The 21,898-nt window shown below is 42.5% G+C and overlaps 1 protein-coding gene across 1 annotated transcript in view; it reads left to right on the top strand.

The window, feature by feature from the left end:
• ADK (adenosine kinase) overlaps nt 1–21,898 on the top strand; it is a 183,352-nt gene that overhangs the window by 131,771 nt on the left and 29,683 nt on the right. The window contains exons 8-9 of the mRNA XM_033148540.1: nt 10,247–10,278; nt 16,201–16,315. Coding sequence (XP_033004431.1) covers nt 10,247–10,278; nt 16,201–16,315 — 147 coding nt within the window. The remainder of the gene's footprint in view (nt 1–10,246; nt 10,279–16,200; nt 16,316–21,898) is intronic.

Genomic DNA, 21,898 nt, shown 5'->3' with positions numbered 1-21,898 from the left:
AAAAGGGATTGAAAGATGATAACCAAGCTTTTGCAGAGTAAGAGAGGAGGGATGCCACCATTCTTATTGCACTGGCTGGGGGAGATAGATAGATAGATAGATAGATAGATAGATAGATAGATAGATGTTTATTCGGCATTTGCACCCATCTTACCATACAAAACAGAACAAACAAACAGAGAATCAAATAAAACAACGGCACCGTACAAGCCGCAAATAAGAACACAACTCACAAGGACCAATATTAACATTTCCATAAAAGCATATCTCAGAGAAATTTTAAAGTTAAAATTTAAGCATCAAACTAAAATCAGTGACTAATTTCATTTTGGAAAACATATTTGTAATTTCATTAATCAGCTAACATCCCATTTCATCTCTTATACGAAATAACAGCTGTTAGGAATCTAGCGACCTGTAGGGTTATGTAAGGGTCCACATCTTGTAGAACCCAAGCAAGACGCAGGTCAACTGGCTTATCAGCAATAGACTGAATTATCGGATTTAATATACTGGCACGGATCGAACTGTACATAGGGCAATTGAACATTACATGCTGTAGAGATTCAGTTGATTTATTTTCACAGGCACACATGGGAGAAACTTGGCCCTTAGTAAATCTGTGACTCAGCACGTTTGATGGGAAAGCATTAAACCTAGCTTTAATGAAGGCGTATTGATGAGAAGCAACCGTGAGTTATGTTAAATAAGATGGAACTTGGTAAATAGGGGTAATGCCAATATTTAATGGCGAACAAACTCCCCCACCAGTTAAGAGATTTTGATATAGCTCCACATTTTCCAGACTTTGATTTATGCACCTTTTTGCCGCAGTAAGATCCAATTTGAGCAATTTGGCATGGATTTTTCCAGTCCACAAATTTGTGAAATCATCCCGCCACATGCATTGAATAAGATAGTGGTTCGGGAGTTTATGCCAAAGGGTTACCCAATAAATCAAAACTCGCCTCCACAAAACTGACTCAACTGAGGGGATCTTCATTTCTAAGCGAATGGCTGCATTACTTACGCATGATGGTAGTTTTAAGAGTTGGCGTAAGAATTGGCTTTGGACTGACTCTAAAGGTGCGAGGTTTGCAAAAGCAGCCCATAATGGGGCAGCGTAAGCCATTGTGGCCAGCACTTTAATGCTGTACACTTTCAGAGCTGCAGGGACGTATAAGGCCCACTCAGAAAAGAAAAAACGGAGGAGAGAGTGGGACAGGGCTTTTGTCTTATTGTATAAGTATTCAACTTGTGACTTCCACCCCATATTGTACTGAAAATAAATTCCTAAATATTTGAATTTATACACTTGTTCAATTTTCGTTCCCTCCAGTTTCCACGGATAGAGTTTCCGACTCCTTGAAAATATCAATACTTTAGACTTGGAATGGTCAATAGACAGGTGATTTAAATGGCAGTAGGTCACAAGAATCTTTAGTGCCCTGCTTAAACCCACTCTAGAGTAGGAGAGTAGCACCGCATCGTCTGTGTAAAGAAGTAATGGACAGCGATAATCTGCTATACGCGGAGCATGAATAAATTTGTGTGGGTCGGCTAGGGGGTTCCTCATATCGCTGATAAATAAGTTAAAAAGAAATGGCGCTAGAATGCAACCCTGGCGTACTCCCCTATTTATTGGCACAGGGTTAGTTAGATCACCAGCAGGTGTTAGGCTCACCCTGGCCACGGACCCGTCATGAAGTTGGGAAATAAGCCACAGAAGCCTTTTATCTATACCCCAACAGGCAAGTTTATCCCATAGTATTTTTCTCAGGATACTGTCGAACGCTGCCTTCAAGTCTATGAACGCAGCGCATTGTTGGCCCCGTTGGGGTGTCGAATATTTCTGGGCTAAATGATAAAGAACAATTGCCTGATCTGTTGTGGATCGGTTTAATCTAAAACCAGCTTGTTCGTGGCCAATCAAGTTAGCCTCGTCAACCTTACCAACAGAAAACGGGCATATATTTTCCCAATGATCGATAACAAACTAATGTTCCTGTAATTCCCTGGGTCACCGGGCGGGGGGCTTTTTTATAGATAGGGATTATAATGGCCTCCTTCCACATTCCTGGTATTGAGCCAGTGGCATTTATTGTGTCAAAGGTTTTAGCTAATATCCCTGCCCACCATACAGAATGAAGCTTTATAGCCTCAGCCGGAACCAGATCTGGCCCAGGGGCCTTACCAATTTTCAACTGAGCTATCAATTCAAGAATTTCAGCGGGGTCAGTATTTGGCCAAACAGGAAGGGGACTAAAGGAAGGACCCAAGTGAGTGGCTGGAGTCTCTGCCACGGAGAAATACTTTCTCAGGAACTGTTCCCACGTAGGGGCCGGAATAACGGTCAAAGGATATTTCCTCGTTCTTCTATTTATTAAGGACCAAAATTTCCGGGAATTATGAGAGTTTGTAGCAGCTTGGTTCGGCTGGGTGACACGCTGCAGGGGGTCCCACAACAATGCTGTAGAACAGAGTGTGAGAGGCAGGGGGTGCCAAATTTTAGCATCACATGGGGCGCCACTGAAATTTGAGAGACCCAAGTCCACCACTGCTCCTTCCTCCTCAGGAAGTTTCCATGCAGTTTGGAAGCAATGCACTGGGTGTCCCATGACTCATATCAGATCAACTTTGTTATATGATGTGTATTTTCTTTCTTTTTGTTAACTCTCTAGTATTCACCTACTTAAATTACTACATTTAATTATACTGACATGTTGCAAAACCTCAGCGAAGACTGTGGAGGAAAGGAGTGGTTTCTCTTGCAAAAACTTGCCCTGTAATAAATAAAGGCTATCACTAATGTTAGGGGGGGGCTACCTATATTTAAGATTTTAAAAATCAAATAGGGGCTAAGGATAAATAAACTGTAGCAATACAGCAAAACCAAAATAGCTTCACAAATATACCAATTCAAGGCCAACTCTTGAAGAATTGTTGGCATTGATTCACAGAGCATCATCACCTGGGCTTCTTCTGGGCCAAAACCTTTGGTTTTTAATTTTATAGTATATGGCATTCGGACCTAGAAGTATGCTAAGCCACAACTGTTCTGCTCCTGGAAGTTTTGACTTCTCATATCTTTGTTGTGTCTGGTATCTCAGTCCTATGTTAACTTAGAAGCAAGTCCCGTTCATTTTAAGTGTGTTTAGGAATGTGGCCCTAAACAGGTTTCATCTGGTTATAAACATTATTGATCAGTTTTAACAAGCTGCTTTCCAGCCGCTTCACTCCTTTTGGAGTATAGATAAAGGTAAAGGGACCCCTGACCATTAGGTCCAGTCGCAGACAACTCTGGGGTTGGGGCGCTCATCTCACTTTACTGGCTGAGGGATAGTCCCACATAATAAATACCAAAGAGCCAGCCACGGTAAAATCTGTGCAAGTAAGTGCTTTTAAGCTAGAACAAAAATAAGGGAAATTGTTACTGACCTAAGAAAACTAGAAACAACATGAAAGTGAAGCCTGCCACAAGGTCCTGACACAAATAGCAGTTACCTTTTTTATTGCTATCTCTTGAGTTTTATCTCCAGTTTCCTGCATAAATGGCTGCTGTTCTGCTGAAAATAAAGGGTGAGAGTTAACTTTAAGCGACAGAACGTATTTCAACAGCTCTTCCTCTGCACACTGTTTCTATGCAGTGTGAATTTCTGTGTGCTATTTGGTTAAAAAAATTGCTTTAAAAAACAACAACTTTGCAGTGCATTTAAATGTTCATTATTGCTAAACAAGTTAGATTGTTAGGGTTTGCTACTGCATTTTAAAATGCGACTGATTATAAATCGGTGCCGCCATCTGAAGTGGAGCAAAGAGTAGGGGCTTCAGGAAAAGGTACCAATGTGTAAGTCTCCTGTTGAAACCCAATCTGCTAAAGCAATAGGATGGAAGCAGTGTGCGCTACTTGTGTGTCTGGATAACAGAGAAAGTTTATCAAGGATGAAGAACTAAGTTCAAATCCTATCTCTCCCCCCCCCCCCAAAAAAAAGAATAGATTAGGTTGCTGGTTGTGTGTTTTTGTGTTGGGGTGGGGCGGCTATTGCTTTGTGTTTCGTTCTTTTGCTTTGCTTTGCTGTTGTCACACGCCATGCATGAATGAAAATGCTGCATTCTCCCGGGAGCTGTAAAGCTTCTGCGAAGATTATTTATTTCCTTAATCCCTTCTCCTTTGTGAATCCCGATGTCAGATAGAAAATGGAAAGCCTTTAATATAGATATTATCACCATTATTATCACCTGCACTAGGGAGTGCCCTCGCTGCCTGTTGTTACCCTAGCAATCGCCATATGTTGCTGCCATTCTGAGGTTAGATTTTAACCTGACAACCTTCTCCCATATGTAAAGCCCAGTATGAGGTGCCTTTGGGGGTAGCACAGATGGGCCACTGCTTCTTTCATTATCTTGCACTTATGGCCAATCAATGCTGAAAGGCGTCCTTTCATTTTGAACTTTCTGAGCTGTTTGGGACATGCCAAATATCATTATTAGCAGCAGTCGCTGCAAAGGCGTGAACCCCGAGCCAAAAACTGTAAAGCAAACATGATTCATAAAAGCACTGAGCGCAGCTCTCAGAGAAAGAAGAGATGGGAAATCTGACTAGGATGTAGCAAATTTAACCACCTCCTGGAGTACAGGTAGTCCCACTTAAGAAATGCCAGGAAACCAGCTATAATAAAATTCACACAAAAGTGCAGGTGCTTTTAAGCTGGGAACAAATGGAAGAAGCCAATCTTCTGCTGCAGCCAAGGAGCCTTCTGAGGGAGAACGAGAGGAAATTCTGCAGGAGGGATTTAAAGGAGGCAAGAGAAACTGTTTGGCAGAAGGACTGATATTATAGCTATTGTCATCATATACTACAGCAAGCTGGGGGGAGTGCTCTTCACGTGTAATAAGCACCTTGGAAAATGTCGCAGAAGTAGGAATGGTAGAAAGAAATATATGGAGCAGAGCAGATATGAGTTCAGAGGCAAGAGCAAAGGATGGGAATGTGAACAAAAAGAAGTATGGCGCGTTGGAATGCTGCTAGAAGGAACATAATTATGTCCCCAACTTTTGGTGTTTCTTTGGGAATTGAGTATTGAGATAGACTCTTAAATTTTTGTGGGCAATTTTGTCCGTGGTGGTATTGGTAGTTTTGCTGAGGTCAAGGGAAGCCCACTCTTTTTTTCCTCTGTGTTTAGATTAAACAATTTTCTGCCCCCTTGGACAGAAAATGTGGTTTGGTATAAACTGAGTAGCAACAAGACGTATTTGGAGTTGGCTACAAAACAGGGTAAAGATTAAGTGCCCGGCCTTACTGCTTTCCTGTGTGGCAGAACGTGTCTTTTCTCAATAGGGGACACCCTTGTCTTCTTGCTCCAGCATTGTGACCCGACCTTCCATGTTTGTTCGTACAGTAAGAAAAATCGTCACAGCTATTCTGAAGAAAGAATGGCATGCTGCAAACATTTCATATGTCTGTTGCCAAGGAGTATTGTGATGTCATCTTAGATGGATTTTAAAGGGAATTGGACAGATTCATGGAGGATAAATCTATCAATGCCTACAAGCCATCATGATCTTCAGTTAAGAGGCAGTATATCACCCTATCCCAGTTGCTGAGAGCAACCAGAGGAGAAAATCATTGCATTCACATCCTCCTTGTGGGCTTCCCAAAGGTATCTGATTGACCGATTTGGGAAATGGGATGGTAGACTAGATAGATAGACTTTTGGTCTGATACAGACATAGCTGCTCTCATATTGAGAAGGTTTGGAGGTGGGGAGGGAGCTGGGACCACCTGTGCTTGTTGCATGGCACCCTAACAGCGTTTGGGACAGTCCTCTTTCACTTCTGATTTCCAGCACCAGAGTTTCTTGTCTGGCACCATAGCAACTGCAGGGCTCTTCCCCCTTCAAATTTTTAAGCATACAACCACAAATGTAAAGCGTGATTACCACAAACAGATGTTTGTAATAACCAAGTCAGTCTTACAGGTATGCTCAGGATTGGGCCTGGATTGACTGTAGTGCTTGCAATAGCCCTAAAGCAGCACAAAACTCCATCTTCCAAGCAAAAAAAAAAAAAAAATAGAAAGTATTTTAAATAACTGGAAATAACTTGCACTCTACAGATTGAGTCACAGATAGGCACAAAGCAGTATCGGAGATTCCTGGCCAAATAAAAGTTTGGCACAGATGTTAATGTCTTCCCCTCCCTCTCACCTCAGGATAGACTTCTAACTTCCTATTTCAATTGCATGACTAAAAACTTGAGGTTACAAATATCATCTGGCTCCAATACATCTTGTTTAGTTTTTGTTCCTGTTTTCTGTGGACTTATGGCTTCCATTACTACTCTTCTCTCCCGCACCCGCACCCCCTTTTTTTTTGCATTGTCTGTGTCCCAGTCCCACCTAAGCCTTTCTGGATTTTATTGTAGTTCATTAGAAGTGCATTTCTTTATCTTGGAGGCTTTCAGGCTCCTTCCCTCCCCACCCCCCACTCCATGTCTGCCTTGGCTTTGTTAATTGCATGCTGCTCTAAGAATACACTGCATGATACCTTTGAACCTTACACTTTGCCTTGACAGCTGGGCTAGCAAATGCCACTGACAACGGGGATGTGGGGGCCGGGGATCTTTTGTAAGTAAATTGCCAATGTGGCTAACCTTGCTGGAACCCAATTGTTAAGGCTGTGATTCAGTTTTTCTGTCAAACTCAGTTCAGGCTAACCTGGCTGGCCTTCTGCTTCTTCAATGATCAGCCTGAGGAAGTGTGCTTTCTCAGCTTATCAGGTTTTATTAACTTCAGCTTCCTGCTGCAGTAATTGTTTGTTCCCACTTCAGCTTCTTAGAATGTCCACCAGAATGCCTTGTCACTGGTGCCTGAGAAACTTGTGCACATTAAATACTTCCTTGAATTATTTGCGGTGCAATCCACCAGAAAATTCTCCTACCTACGCAGGCCCCTCTGAAATGCGTGGGAGCATTGTAAGATCACTTCTTTTGCAGTGCTCCATTTATCTCATCGGCAGTCCTTCTCAGTCAATTGTACTTGCGTTGCTTATGTTTAGTAGTCTGCAAAGATCACTGTTTTTCCGCTGATATTATTTCCCTGCAAAATGGAATAGTAAAAAGGCACCGGTGATAATGTAAACTGAACAAGTGATAGTGAGATTGGCCAAAAGTTACCTCCTGTTGTGAAGTGAAATGTGAGTAGTGGGGGAAATGATTAAGATACTTTGGAAAATAAGTAAAAGCTTTATTACAAACAGGGCTCCATACATAGAAATATGTTAATGTTTCATATGTTGGCCCAGTTGACATGGGGTGTGAACATGCTTGTGTGCAGGTACTTACAGAAAAAATCACAGCTGCTTTGCTGCTCTCCGGATGCTGATGCTGCCACAGTACCTGGAGCTAGTGCTACGTGTAGATCTGGGTTCATGATTTGTTACAAGCAGCAAGCCCTATAACTCGTGGTTTGTCTGGGCCAAGACAAACCATGAGCCCAGGCTTAGCCATGGAGCCCAAACCATGTCTTAGTTCTGCAGCAGGGCATGTGGAGAAGGAATGAAATGGCCACAATTTTTCTTCTGAGTACCAGCACACATGTGCATTCATGCTTAGCCATGGTTTGGCATTATGTACTCATTTTATGTCTTCTATAATCTTTTCAAATGGTACATTTTCAGTGAGGGATATCTGAAGGTCTGCTAAAGGAACCATCTTCTGCTTGCACAGGTAGACTTCCTCTACTACCGTATATACTCGAGTATAAGGCGACCCAAATATAAGCCGAGGCACCTAATTTCCCTACAAAAATGTGGGAAAGCGTATTGACTCAAGTATAAGCCGGTTCACCTTTGCCACTGTGGTAGAGGAGGAACGAGCAGCCCTTTGGGCTGCTCCTTCCTCTTCCTCCTTTGCTGCTGTGGAGCTCACCCCGTCGCAGGGTTTCGAACCGCCATTCTTCTGATCAGCAAGCCCTAGGGCTCTGTGGTTTAACTCACAGCGCAATGTTCCCTTGTGTTATACATAGAAGGCTGGGATCCTGTCCTGTTTAAGCAGGAGCCAGGGAAAGTGAGCACCTGTGGGGTTTTAATACTTCCTTAACTGATAGGCTTTCTGCCTTCTGGGGTCTAAAGTTTGCATTTATGTGAGCAGTTCAGGAATGGAACAAGCTGCCTGGGGAGAGTCAAGAACCACCGTTCTTGTACACTTCTTAAGGAATGGTTGACTTGAGTATAAGCCGAGGGCAGCTTTTAAAGCACAAAAAGTGTGCTGAAAAACTAGGCTTATACTCAAGTATATACGGTATATTCTGCACTGCCACCTCCATGCAGCCACCAAATCTGCTTTGGAGGACCCTCTGGATCAGATTTGGAGGTGCGTGGAGGCAACAGAGGCGAGGAAAGGAAAGGGAAATCCACTTATGCAGCACTGGATATCACCCAGTATATGTAAATTATCTTCAGTGATGTCTTCATATTAGAACCAATTAGGAAATAACATTACTGCTTTCTCCCCTGTTCTGTGCTTGTATTTAAAATCACACATTCAAAGGGGAGCCATTAATGTTTGATATAAATATGAAATAACGACCTTCTGATGCTTTAGTCCTACTTGAGGGATGAAGAAGAGTTCAGTTGCCTAAAGCTGTGAATAAGACATCAATCTGTTTTAAGGGATTCTCTCATTAATGGTTGGGTGTGTTGTTTTATTTGAAACACTTGGGGTTCTTTAATGTGAAATCAATGACAAATAGCTTTCAATATGTTTGCAACTAAGCACCAGGCTAACCCTTCAATGACACCATGAATGTTGTTGATTGAAATTATATTTTAAAGCTTATAATTATTATTATATAAAGCTGTAAGCAAAACCGTATGATTTAAATATATCAGAGGAGTCCTGCTGCATCAGCCGAAAAACCCACCTAGCTGAGCACTCTGTTCTCACAGTTTTCAACCAGATGCCTACAGGAAGCCTGCAAATGTGATGAAAAGGTGTGGTCATATAATCATAGACTTACAGAGTTGGAAGTAGAGTTGGAGGGAACCATGTGGGTTATCTAGTCCAACCCCCTGCAATGCAGGAATCTCAACTAAAGCATCCATGACTGATGGCCATCCAACCTCTATTAAAAAAACTTCAAGATGCCCAGTGGTTTTCAACCAGTGTGCCGTGGCACCCTGGGATGCCTTGAATGATGGTCAGGGGTGCCGCGAGCAACACTGGCCTCTGTCCCTCTTTCCTTCCCTCCTTCCTCTGATGCCCTCTCACATCTCTGCCTCCCCAAAGGCTTGCACACCCCAGGTGAATGGTGCCTCTGAAGCTGGCCAGAGGGTGCTTCCCAGGCCCCTGTGGGGCAGTGTGAGGAGGCACCTCTCTTTGGGGCAGGGGGGCAGCTCAGAGACCAGGGGGGCAACTGCGGCTGCCCAGAAGACTCCCGAGGAGAGGAGAGGAGAGAGCAGAGTGAGGGAACACTCTCCAAGAGAGGGCGTTCAAAAAGGGGTAAGCGGCTGCCAGCTCTGCAGGCCAGGGGTGACATATTTGGGCTCCTGAGCCCCACAGGGCTGCTGCAGAAAGAATTTAGTTGCTCAAGGGAGCTGTGGACTCGAAAAGGTTGTAAACCTATAAAGTAGACAGATCTTTTGAGCAGTTCTGAGTTAAAATTCAGTGTTAGCTTGAGCAGGAAACTGCATGTTTCATATTATACTGAACTGATGCTGGAAATGGCACCCCTGTATTTTTATTCTGCTCTCCTCTGAAACAGCCAAGGGTCATTTACCCTGATTTGTGACTTCATCACATGTTAATTTCCTTACCAGCGGTGTAGTCACAACATGGGGTAAGCGATCCTAAACGTTATTGGGGAAAGGTGAGGGTGCTGTTTGTAAATTTGGCTCTCCAGCCTCACTGCTGTGGCCTTTGGGAAGTGTGGAAGAAATGATTAATAGTGAAAAGTCCTGTGGTTAACTGTACCCTTTTCTGTTAAAGGCCATTAGTCCAAAGTTACTTTGCCAGTAGGGAGGAGAGCACACATTTTCCTTCCGTCTCTCTGAAGTGTGTTGACACTTCATTGCTATCTTGTCAGGGGAAGAAGCAGCCTTTTCATTGCAAGTAACTGAACAACTGCATGTGGGCATATTGAGATAATTATGTAAAAGGAGACTGCCTGAATGAGCTTCCAAATGTGTTATTTCTTTATTATCTAGCACTTTATAATTAACTGTTCCCTTTTTATTATTATTTCAGGAAGCTGCCAGTTTTGCTAGAGCGCAAGGCTTTGAGGTGAGTTAACCTATGTTGCACGCTAAACAGATTCTAAAGGGTTTTTTTTCCCTTGCTGATAATGAAGTTCTTTTGGACAGTGATTGATGTGCTATTATACTCTCCAAGCCTCGCAGCAGTTGCCATAGAAACTTGGCAGTCGTCATGGTTTCTTTGTTCTGCCAGCTCAGTGTTATGACGCACTCTGCTAGGTCTGCACCCAACATCGCCTACAGATGTTATTTATTGAATTTTGAAAAGCCTCTTGGGAAGCTGAGAGGTTGGGCACGGCTTCAAGCTGCCTCTGCAGATATGGGGCCTGTCAGTTTGCTCAGTTAAAAAGCCACCTCATTAGCTGAATTACACTCCATAAAGATCCAGTGCTAAAGCATTGGTGAGGCAGGACTAAATACTGAAATATAACACCATTTTAAATAACTTAAACTCTGCCATATGTGGATTATCGTCATGCAAATGAATTTTAGTAAGGTGGTATGTGGAATTGTTAAGAGCTGATTAACGTAAACCCTGCCTTTTGCACTCAGTCTCTTTTGGAGAAGTGGGCTGTTCTTTTGTTAACAGGCACAAGTGGTATTTTCCATCTGGGTTTGTACAAATGTGCAATCTCCTAACAGGCACACACAGTTTCTGTCTTTTGTTTAGTCTATTGTGCATCATTTTTAGAGGGTCTACTCTTGACTTTAGTATTTTTATTTGCGAATGCTTCAGATTCTGGAGGGTTTATCAGACACCATTTCCCGATAGCCTGATCAGGAGAACTACTACCTATAGGACATGGGGACTGTTTCCTAGTGTTCACCAGACACTATATAACGTGACAACCAATGTGTTTGATATTAAGTGATCTTTGCAGTCCAATGTGCATGAAGCCTTTTTCTGTACATGTGCGTCTGCCTTAACCCCTCAAGTGTTTTGTTCATCAGGCAAATACATCAGGAAAGCTGATGCTTGGGCTGTTCAGTTCCCATTTGCATTATCAGACCCACACAGTTAGGGGACCATATGCTGATCTGATACTTTCCTTTGGGTCTGGGCAAGTACAAAGGAAGAGAAAGAGAAGTACATCTGTGGTGTGTCTTTGTGTGTATGTCCAATTTGGATTGCTTCAAGATAACTAAAAAGCAACACACATCTGCACCATCTTTACAATGTTAACGCAATATGCTTTGCAGTTTTATTTTGTGGTGGCTGCTTTTGTAGAAATGAAGAGTATGCAAATTGAAAGTTCTTTTTTTACAATGTCTATTAGAATAAACATGATTTGTCAAATAAAACAGTGTTTTAGGGCTTGACGATTTAGCACAATTTATTTGAAATCTATATTATGGTATAGTAGAACACCAAAGAATAGGAGCCTTGCCCTTTCTATGTTTTCATTTCTTCCTTAAGCTGAAAACCTGGGGCATGCCTGGTTTAAATTAACACCAAGTGACAAAATGCTTTTGCAAATGTCTGCCAAACACCTTTTTATTAACCTTTCCATTAGCACTTTCTTATACTTCCTAGCACAGTTTCTGCTGAACATCCTAAATCTGCCACGTCTGATTTCACTGCATTAGCAAAGTGCACAGAGATTGTGATCTTATACCATATTGCCCCCTTTGCTTGGCAGCAAGTGACATATCAGATCTGCCAACGGTGATGTATGATGTTTGATAATGTGTCCACTGAGGGTTTTTATTCTGTAACTTTAACATTTCCCCAAACCTCACAGCAAAAAAGGAGCAATGAAAATGCTTCACCATTAGATCTTTTTAGAATCATGAAAACTAAAGGAAAAATTATAGTAGAACAAGGGCTCTAATTGACTGCTGTTTGAGAACATTATCAGAAGGTACCTGGAGGTCCAGTATACACAGTTGCTGTTAGGACCTATAGCTTAAGAAATACTAAATAAGTGCCTTTTCTTCTTTAGCACAACCTATATACTAAGACCGTCCTCTCTTAGTGTAAATTGTGCTTCAGATTCAGGCCAGAGTCCCAAAACTACTTGAACAGCTATATCACAGGTCTGAGTTCTGGTAATATTTGATGATGGACTGAAACACTTTGGAGATGGGTGAGGAAGCCACATTTTTAATGCCCCCCCCCCTGGCCTACATAGAGGGTTACATCCACTTAGAAAACTAATGCATCCTGGAGAGCTTAAGCTAGTGCTAGCTATTTAAGTGCACGGGAGGCTTTCCATTTGGAGGGAAAATCCACTCTCCCCACCTTCACTCTAAAGTGGCATGTTGAGCAAAAAGCTGTCTAAAACTGGATTAAAATAAAGAATTAACATAAAACTGCAGTAAGATTCCATGGTAGCAAAAAGAGCAAACTTTGCAATCAACTGTAAGTCGAGACAAAGAGAACCATTTTCACATGGCACCCAAAACTTGCACCTGGGGGGGGGATTTCACAACTGGGGTGCCACCACAGAAAAGGACCTGTCTCAAAGTACCACCCAATGCGCCTCTGGGGGCAAAGACCTGTGTAGAAGTACTTAATGACTGGGCAGGTTCCTTTGGGAGCAGAGAGTCCTTTTTAGGTATTCGTTGTGCCTGGCAAGCTTTGTTGCATTTCTAATTGTATAGCTCAAAAGAAGATGCAATAAAAGATTGTCATAACTGTTTGTACTGCATAGAGAAATTTTGTAAAACCTGCAGCTTTGTACTTTGACTGATTAAGTCTACTACTAGACATTATGGGAGAGGCATGACTGCCACCAAAAACAGCTCTGCTTTTCCTCCTCTCTGTGGTAACTTCTAATAAAATGATCTGTTTGCCTTTTTAAATTAGTCTGCAATAAACTTTGGAGACAAATAACCATGGTTTTATTTCCTGGTTAAGGTCAGCTACACCTGGCACTACGTTTTGGATAATATATATTTTAACAAAAAGTCAAAAGGGGGGAGGAATCTTGGGCAATAAAAAGGGTTCAGAAATATGCAGTGGTGGAGGAAGCCTCTTCGCCACTCTGGGCGGTGGAGCGGAGGCACCCACCTGGGGGCAGGGCGTCACGACGCACTTTGGATGCACTACGCATGCCTGGAATTTCCGGGCATGCGTAGTGCATCCGGGCCGGCGCTGCTGCTCCCACGGCAAGCCGGCGAGCGAGTGGCGGCTTGTGGAGCTGCCCCGGCTGTGCTGCTTTACGGCCGGGGCAACCCCACGAGCTGGTGAGCGAGTGGTGGCTCGTGGGGCTGCCCCGGCCGTCCATAAAGAAGCACGGATGGGTTGCTAGACGGGGGAGTGGCGGGAGGGGCCAGGAGTGTCACCCCCTCCCCTGGAACCCGGGGCGACCCACCCCCTATGTCCCGCCCTTCCTACACCACTGGAAATATGCAGTGAGAAAAGGCAGTTTGCATGCTGGTGAAATAAGCAACATAACCTCCTGTAAGATGATCTATGGTTTCTTGGGACTATGCAGGCTCTGGGAGAGGAGTTTGAAACTGTTTTCCCTTCCTGGTCTGTTTTACTCCCACACCGCAGTGCGCTGAGCCACAAGCCAAGATTTGGCTTTGCAAGTTATCTGAACCCAACCTTGTGGTTAAGTTCTCCCCTCCCTAACCACAAGTTGTAACTAAGGCTTGTTCTCGGCTACAGCTTGTGGTTACCGAGGAGAGAGCTTAAATCCAGGATCAGATGACATGCTAAGCCAAACCTTGCCTTATCTTAGTGCTTCATGGGGGTGAAAAAAATAATCGGAAGAGCTCTTCTTCAGGAGCCCATTTATTTGTGTGGCTTACTGTGATACGCAAACCAGGCCAGAGTAGGGCAAAGCAAAAAGCAAACTAGGTGATGGGAATTGCTGGTACATGTCTTAAAATATGTCCCTGCTAAGGATTTAAAACAAAAAGCCTTTTGCACTTTATGTAGGATTGCAAGAAAGTCAAATTGGTTCTAGTGGGATTCTGGACACAGTTAATTAAAACCACTTCAAATATAAGAGTATCATGCTAAACAGATAACAGCTCACAATATGCGGTGCAAGAACTTGTATGTTATAGAGCCGGACTGATTTTGTACAATCATCCCAGAGTTTTGGATTTCTTAGTATAGATTGGATTTATCTGTAACGACACTGACAGATTGTAAATGAATGTACCAAAGGAAGGCCAACTTATACATGATGTGGGTAATCTTTGATTGGACCTCCTGTATGTTTTATTTGTTTAATCAGGCACAGGATGCACAAAATTTGATTAGAACAATAATTCTGGGGGACATTAACCTTTTACTCCATGTAATTTATTCAGCCTCCATAGTTTTTCCTCCTATCCCCACGGTGCTGCACGAGTGGAGCTGAGTCATATGGAGGATTTTCACCCCATATTCTGCACTATCAAAGAGCCTAGGTTCACTAGCATCTGTAGCGTCAGATTCTTCAGACTCAGTTTTTCATTTTCTCATCTGGGCACTGGGATGCACCAAGTGGCTTGTCATCCTCCAATCACTTGAAGGCAGGAAAAAAATGTCATCACTCCCAGAAGATATTTGAGTCGTCCCTCCCTTAGAGTGGCAGTTCATTTCTCCTACCTTGCTTGAAGGGTCCTGGTTTTACTGGTGCTTTCCCTGTATTCCACAAGTATTGTGCCCTGGTTATTTATTTGTTCTTATTGTCCAAGGTGGAGAGATCAGGCACCACTGATGGGTACTCCATCTTTGTAGCTAAAATAAAGGAACAACTTGGAGGCTAGGCTCAGCGGCGAACGGAGCCGCTTGGCTGCCCGGGGCGCCAAACATGGAGGCACCCCCCAGGGGCGAGGCGCCACTCTGCAGCATGCGTGCGTTGTGACGCCCCTCGCTGGCCCGCCCCTTGCCTCTGCGACTCTGCCCAGGGCCCACCAGCAGCAGGAAGGGAGAACTTCGCAAAGCGCCGAGCGAGCGAGCCAAACCCAGCCCTGCTGCGCTGAGCGAGGTTTTCGCCAGACGGCAGGGCTCGGGTTGGGAGTCACCAGTCGCGGGAGCAGTGCCCCAAGTGTCGTCCCCTGGCTGGGCTTATCTGTAAGTAACCATAGGAGGTAACCTAAGGCCTCATGGGGCAGGGACAGAAAACACTTTTCTTAGCGTGAGGGACTTACTCCTGTCCAATATCACCTTGGTACAGATGTTTGTTTCCAGTCTCCCTTTGATGCCCCTTTTGTTCTTCTCTGCCAATGAGGATGATGGCTAACAGTGAACAGAAAGTGAACAGAAAGCCATTCAAAGGGGTAAGGGCTAAAGCAAGGGTTGGGGTAGAAACGCATAACCCACCCATCCACCCGCCTTGTGCTGAAAGCTGCCTAAAATGCTTAGTAGACATAAATGCAGGTGTTCAATTGTGGATCAACTAACAAAGTGAAGAAAACCATGTATGTTCACTTTGGGGGGAACAGTGATATTTTCCAATCACTCTTGGAGACAAACTTCTCTTTCTTAGTGTAAGAATGAATGGCAGCCAAACGGCAATGACACCAAATTCCCTGCAGAAAAATTGTATTATTATGAAGTTACAGGGAAACACTGTAATTCTAGAAAAATGTGGGCAACACTAATGCACATGAAGTTTAGTGTCAAGAGTGAAGTGATACAACTTTGCAAAACGGTAATCCGAACATGTTAGAAATGCAAGAGAGATCAGAAAAGTAGTGTGTTCTGTTTCACTGACCCTTGTTGGTGTAGGCGTGTGCCCTACACCGCCTTTTCTTAACATTTTTTCACTCTCTCCTGTTTCTACGTGGAGTGGATGTTTCCACATTCATTTTAAAACAAACTGAATCCAACCACAGTTAGTTAAACCAAACAAGGTTCTCAAACCACAGTTTGAACCCGAATGGAAAAGTTCGTTTTCATATCAGAAGTAATTTTCTTACATTATTCAAATAAAGTTATAATCTCAAGTGTGCTGTTTTGTACTACGTACAATACATCCTTTGTTTTTCTTTTTTGTGTCACCAGACTGAGGACATTAAGGAGATAGCCCGGAAAGCACAAGCCTTGCCGAAAGCGAACCTGAAAAGACAGCGGGTTGTCGTATTCACCCAAGGGAAAGAAAACACTATTATGGCCACAGGTATGTAATTTTTAAGCATTATATCCAAGGTATATAAGGGAATAGCACTCCATTCAGCATTGGTTGGGTCTCAGTGGGCCACCTCATTTCAGAAAGGATGCAGACAAATGAAAGGGTTCAAAGTAAGGAACAAAGTTGTTTAAAGATTTGGAATATATGGTGCCTGAGCATGAAGTGCACTTGTGCAGTTGTGAAAAAGAAGGTGGGGGCGGACAGGCAAAGAAGCATCAGAACAGCTGTTCTCCCTGGAAACAAAGAGAAGATTGGCTGAACATTTGAGCATATGTTAGCTATGGCTTAAACCTAGGGGAATCCTGCTTTTGTAGGACAGAACTAGTACCTCAGGAGTTTCTTGAAAACTGTGATGATATAATTACCTATAACAACATGAATCTTAATACTAATATGCTCTGGTTAGTATCCAATGGTGTTTCCTCTGCTGGTGGGGGAAGCCTTCAGAACAAGTTTTAGGGAGGCTGGGGTGTGGGGGAAGAATCACCATAAATTGCCTTCCTCCTCATTCCACTGACAGATGCTCCTCATCATCGGAGGGAATGCCACTGGATATATAGTACATTTTGCTTCTCCAAAATGTTGCATAAAATGAAGTTTATTGTACTAATGGCCACAATCCAGCACTGCTTGGAATTTTGATCATCCTTGCATGCAAACCTGACACAAGACCTGCTTGTTGATTATTGTGTGTGTGTGTGTGTGTGTGTGAGAGAGAGAGAGAGAGAGAGACTATGTATTTTAAGATCAGTGATGTATATTGTGATGTAAGCTGTTTCGTACAAAGCAGGTTGAAAATATTGATTCAAATGATTTTTATTCTGGTTTTATACATTGAGCATTAGCCACTGAATTATCTTGGTCACGATCAGGAGTTCACCATGCAACAGCTGCTGAAACAGTTAATTCTTTTAAGAGGTGGCAATGGAAATAAAAGCGTGTACTGTGAAGTGAATTTCCAATTGTTTTTATTTAAAAATGCAGAAAATCCCACTCTTAGGGTTTCCCATTTGGTAATTTCCCTATCCCCTGAAAGTGGGCAGGAGGTGCTTTGTGGGGAAGAAATGATGATATGTGATATTCCAATTTAAGCATTACAAACATGACTGTCGGGGGGCTTTACATCTTCTTTTTAATTTAGATTGCCCATGCTTGTTTATTAAACAGTGCTGTAGCTTGCTAACCTATGCAGCAGGGAATGCTGTTCGTCATTCCTTTCTGTGCAGCAAAATGTATTTACATACGGTTCAGAACTCTATTGCTTCATCTGTGGTGATGAGCTTCGTAACCCTAACCTTACCGCAACTACTGCTAAAATATCTACTCCAGTGGCAAGAGTTTTGTTGGATATTTCATAGGTCATAGAGGTTATACAGGAGCTAATCATGGCAGACACTTGCGTCACAACCCCGCAGTGTATCGATACACAATGTTCAGTTTTGCTGCCATGGGACTTCCTATATTGCTTCTGCTTCTGAGTCAGCTGTGTCTTAAACCAGCTTTTTAAAACTCAGTATAAGAGCAGTCCGCTCCCTCCCAAATTAATTTATGACCATTCCTTCTGGGACAACTTCAGAATTTAAACAGACCTCCCTGCCTTCTATGGCTGGCTGAAACAAGGCCATAATAAGGGCCATTTATGCATACATGTTTGTAGCTTCTGTCACTAAGCATTTGTTTCATTCTTCGAGCTGGAAATGATAGCATATCCATTAATCCACTCTAAAATACTCTCTCTTTTTTGTAATTAGAAGTGTATTTGCGTACTAATGTTTTCTAAACTCTGCTGTTTGTTCCTTATGAAAATCAAGACAAAAGAGGGGGTGCCCTTCCTCTTTTAAAAAAAAGCTAAATATGCCTAATAAATTCAAGATGGATAGAGAAGTGTATGCCACAGTGTCAGCTCCATAAGCAAACATGATAAATGTTAAGTCGGTTTTGAGCCCAGGGATAAGCTGTTCAGCACACAAGCATAGCCGAATCTCTTTGCCGTGTTGTTATTCGTGGCAGCCAAATAAATGTCAATAATAAAAGAGAATTAAAGATTTTCATTTCCCAGAGGCAGTCCCTCTAATACGGCTTGATCTTCCATTTCATTTGTAATTCGTTCTTGTGTCAGGACGCAGCCATTCACCAGGCAGTGTGTGACATGAAGTCGTTTAATAATGATTAAGAACATAAAAATGCATGGCCTGTGGGGCAATTCTCCAAAGATATACCAATTTGTTATTATTTCCTCCATACACACTCATACACCCTTCCTCTCCTCTTGAATATGGATCAGCCTCCTCCAGCCCTGCAAACCGTACATTATAAAATAGTTTATGAGAGATGGGCTAATGGCGGTGGGCACTACTAGCATGCTCATGAAGGTGTGTGCTTTAAGCCACCCAGTTGGGAGAATTTTGTACTCTTTAACAGCAGATGAGTTGCCTTCATAATCTAGCCTTTGTCCTGTGGCTCAAGCAACTTTGATAACAGTGAATGTTTGACTTTGGGAGGATAAAACTGTCATTGAAATTCTACTCAATATTGATCCAGAGCAGATTCCAAAGTATAGTTAGCAGAGTAAAAACTTAAACACGTTACAGTATTCCTAAAAAAAATAGACCAGAGGCAATTGTATTTCATCCAGCAGAGCTTTAACTGCTACTGAAGGCAAACAAGCATAATGGTCACAAATCCAATACATTCAGGATTGGCACTGTCCATAAGAAGTCCAGTTGCAGCAGACTTAACTTAAACTTACAATAATAATAATACAATAATACAATAATAATATAATAAGTCTAAACCTTAATACTATATACAGAACACCACACCAGAAGGAAAAGAGAGAGAAAGAAAAAGTGAAACCTTGGCTCCTTCTGGCCTTACTTTTATAATCAGCATGTCCTTGACTGAAGGAGATAAGAGAACCAGATTAAACCAGCTGTACTCAGCTTCTCTGAAGGAATAACCCAAACATCATGAAACTTCTGCTTGTTTCTTTCACACAGAGAAGCTTCAAGAACCCTCTTGAATTAATTAGAATAGGAAAGATCTCTACACATCAGATCAATACTTTCTGCACTAAGAAATGCAGACTGACAAAAAATAACTAATGAGGATAGATGGCATTCTCCTAGAAGACTGTGCAGCCCTGAACAGAAGAAAAGACCTGTTGCATCAGACCAAAGGCCCATGTAAGTCCAGCATCCAATTCTCAGTGGCCAATCTGATGCCTAATGGGAAGCCCACAAACAAACCTGAGTGCAACATAGGTTTTCCAGCAACTGATACTCAGCAGCATACTGCCTCCAACACTAGTCATCATGGCAAGTAGCCATTGACTGCTTTATCCTCCAAGATATGCCCCAGTCCATCTCTAAATACATCCCCCAGTTATAACTTAAATATAATCCAGACCCAGAGAATTATTTCTTTAAAACAGTTAAGTTTGGGTTGAGGAAGGAACTCATTCTAACTAGGTTGACATGAACATGCTCTGCAGATAGATTAGCTAAGACACCATATACCAGAACCAGAGCAGCGCACGGAAACGCCGTTTACCTTCCCGCCGGAGCGGTACCTATTTATCTACTTACACTTTGACCTTTCGAACTGCTAGGTGGGCAGGAGCTGGGACCAAGCAACAGGAGCTTACCCCGTCATGGGGATTCGAACTGCCGACCTTCTGATCAGCAAGCCCTAGCCTCTGTGGTTTAGCCCACAGCGCCACCCGCGTCCCTGGTATGTACATACCAGGACATACCGTAATTCTCTGGTGGTGTTCCACATCACTGTTTACTGCACTGGAGTTAATTTCCTCCCCCCAAAAAAATCCCTTGTAGTGATACTTCACCATTAGTTATGGGTAGGATGAAATCTTACAGCCCAATTGAAGCACACTCACAGAAAACGTTTGTTTATATTGCATTTGTATTGTTTCCTAAAATGCGTATATTTTGTATAGTTGCTCCCAAGGGAAGGGCTCCACTTCTTATAGCAAATCCTTCGAATAGGACCCAGACTTCTCCCCTTTCTTCAACTCAGATATTCATAATAGTGGCTGACATTCATTGTAAGTGGTACCTCGGGTTAAGAACTTAATTCGTTCTGGAGGTCCATTCTTAACCTGAAACTGTTCTTAACCTGAGGTATCACTTTAGCTAACGGGGGCCTCCCGCTGCCGCTGCACTGCCGCCGTGCAATTTCTGTTCTCATCCTGAAGCAAAGTTCTTAACCCAAGGTACTATTTCTGGGTTAGCGGAGTCTGTAACCTGAAGCGTCTGTAACCCAAGGTACCACTGTACCAGAAGACAATGTAGAATCAAATATAGAGAGAGTAATAAAGGGAAAATCCAGATGTGTTGAAATTAGTCAGCCCCTGCCATTTCCTTTAAGGGGAGTGGGATTGCCTGTAAATTTGGGCACTGAAATTAAAGCAGACATATCATGAATTTACCATATCATAAATTTATCAAGTTTCCTTCTTCTGCAGTAATAACAGTCTCAGATTTAAAAGCTGACTTCTGTAGCCAGCTTAATGATAGATCAATAATATGTTGCTGTTAACATTTTTTTTCTTGCAGGATGCAGAAAGATCAATTTCTGTGGTGCCTTAGGTCATGATCAATACTTTTAATAAAACTTCCCTTTTTTTACCTTCGTACGCTTTTGCTTTTATTAATGCACATCTCTTTTGTTTCAGACCATTAATGGTTTTCTGATAATGTCATACTGCCCAAGGTTGAGGCTGGTTTGAATTTAAAGCTCTAGTTAACAGTGATTAAATCTGCTGGCATGCCTTACCTTGTAGAAGACATTAGCATTTGAATACAGTTCTGGTATTATTTAAGCTCAAATGTGCATGTGTGTTGTAAGCATTTTGGGAAGGGTAATTTACAAATAAGTGTCTTTATTAAGCAATAACGTTCTTGTTAGTAATGCAACAAAATATTACTGATGCACTCTCTATTGAGAGCTAATGCAGATGTTCAGAAAGGGGTGTGGAACAATGCTATTGAGACCGTATCATTTCTGAATGTGCATAGCCTCATGCCAAACATCTGGCTGATTCTTCCCCCTACATTTTAAAGGGATACAGTTTCAGGAGGACTGTAGCACATGCTGCCCCCCCCCAAACATTTAGATTGCCTCAGTATTTTTCAAACAACCTCTGGTTGATGATGTTTTGCTGCTTTGTTTTTTATAGATTTGAGATATATGGTTAACATACTTTGGCCGCAGTTAGCAATTCTGTCAAGCAAAAGATCCATGCTTTGAAGCCTTAATGTGAAATATTTATACAGCTTGCTATTATTGCTCCACACAAACATTCACACAGAAATTGCTTTACTGCCTTTGGGATTTGATCGCTCACATCATAGTCATCCAATTAGACAAAGTGGCCTTTGGTTCAGGTCCTTGTGAGTTTACATTAAATAATTTAATATTTAGTTACGGCTGATGCCACCAGAGTCATACATTTTCCATGTTTGATGATGACAATGATTACACTTCCTAATAGTCCTTTTACAGTCTCATGAAAACAAAATGAGAACGTTATGTATGGAATGGTTCTTAACT

Source organism: Lacerta agilis, chromosome 5 (assembly GCF_009819535.1).
Source record: "Lacerta agilis isolate rLacAgi1 chromosome 5, rLacAgi1.pri, whole genome shotgun sequence".
Lineage (NCBI taxonomy): Eukaryota > Metazoa > Chordata > Lepidosauria > Squamata > Lacertidae > Lacerta > Lacerta agilis.
The sequence above is the reverse complement of the archived record's forward strand: the minus strand, read 5'-3'. Positions and strand labels throughout refer to the sequence as shown.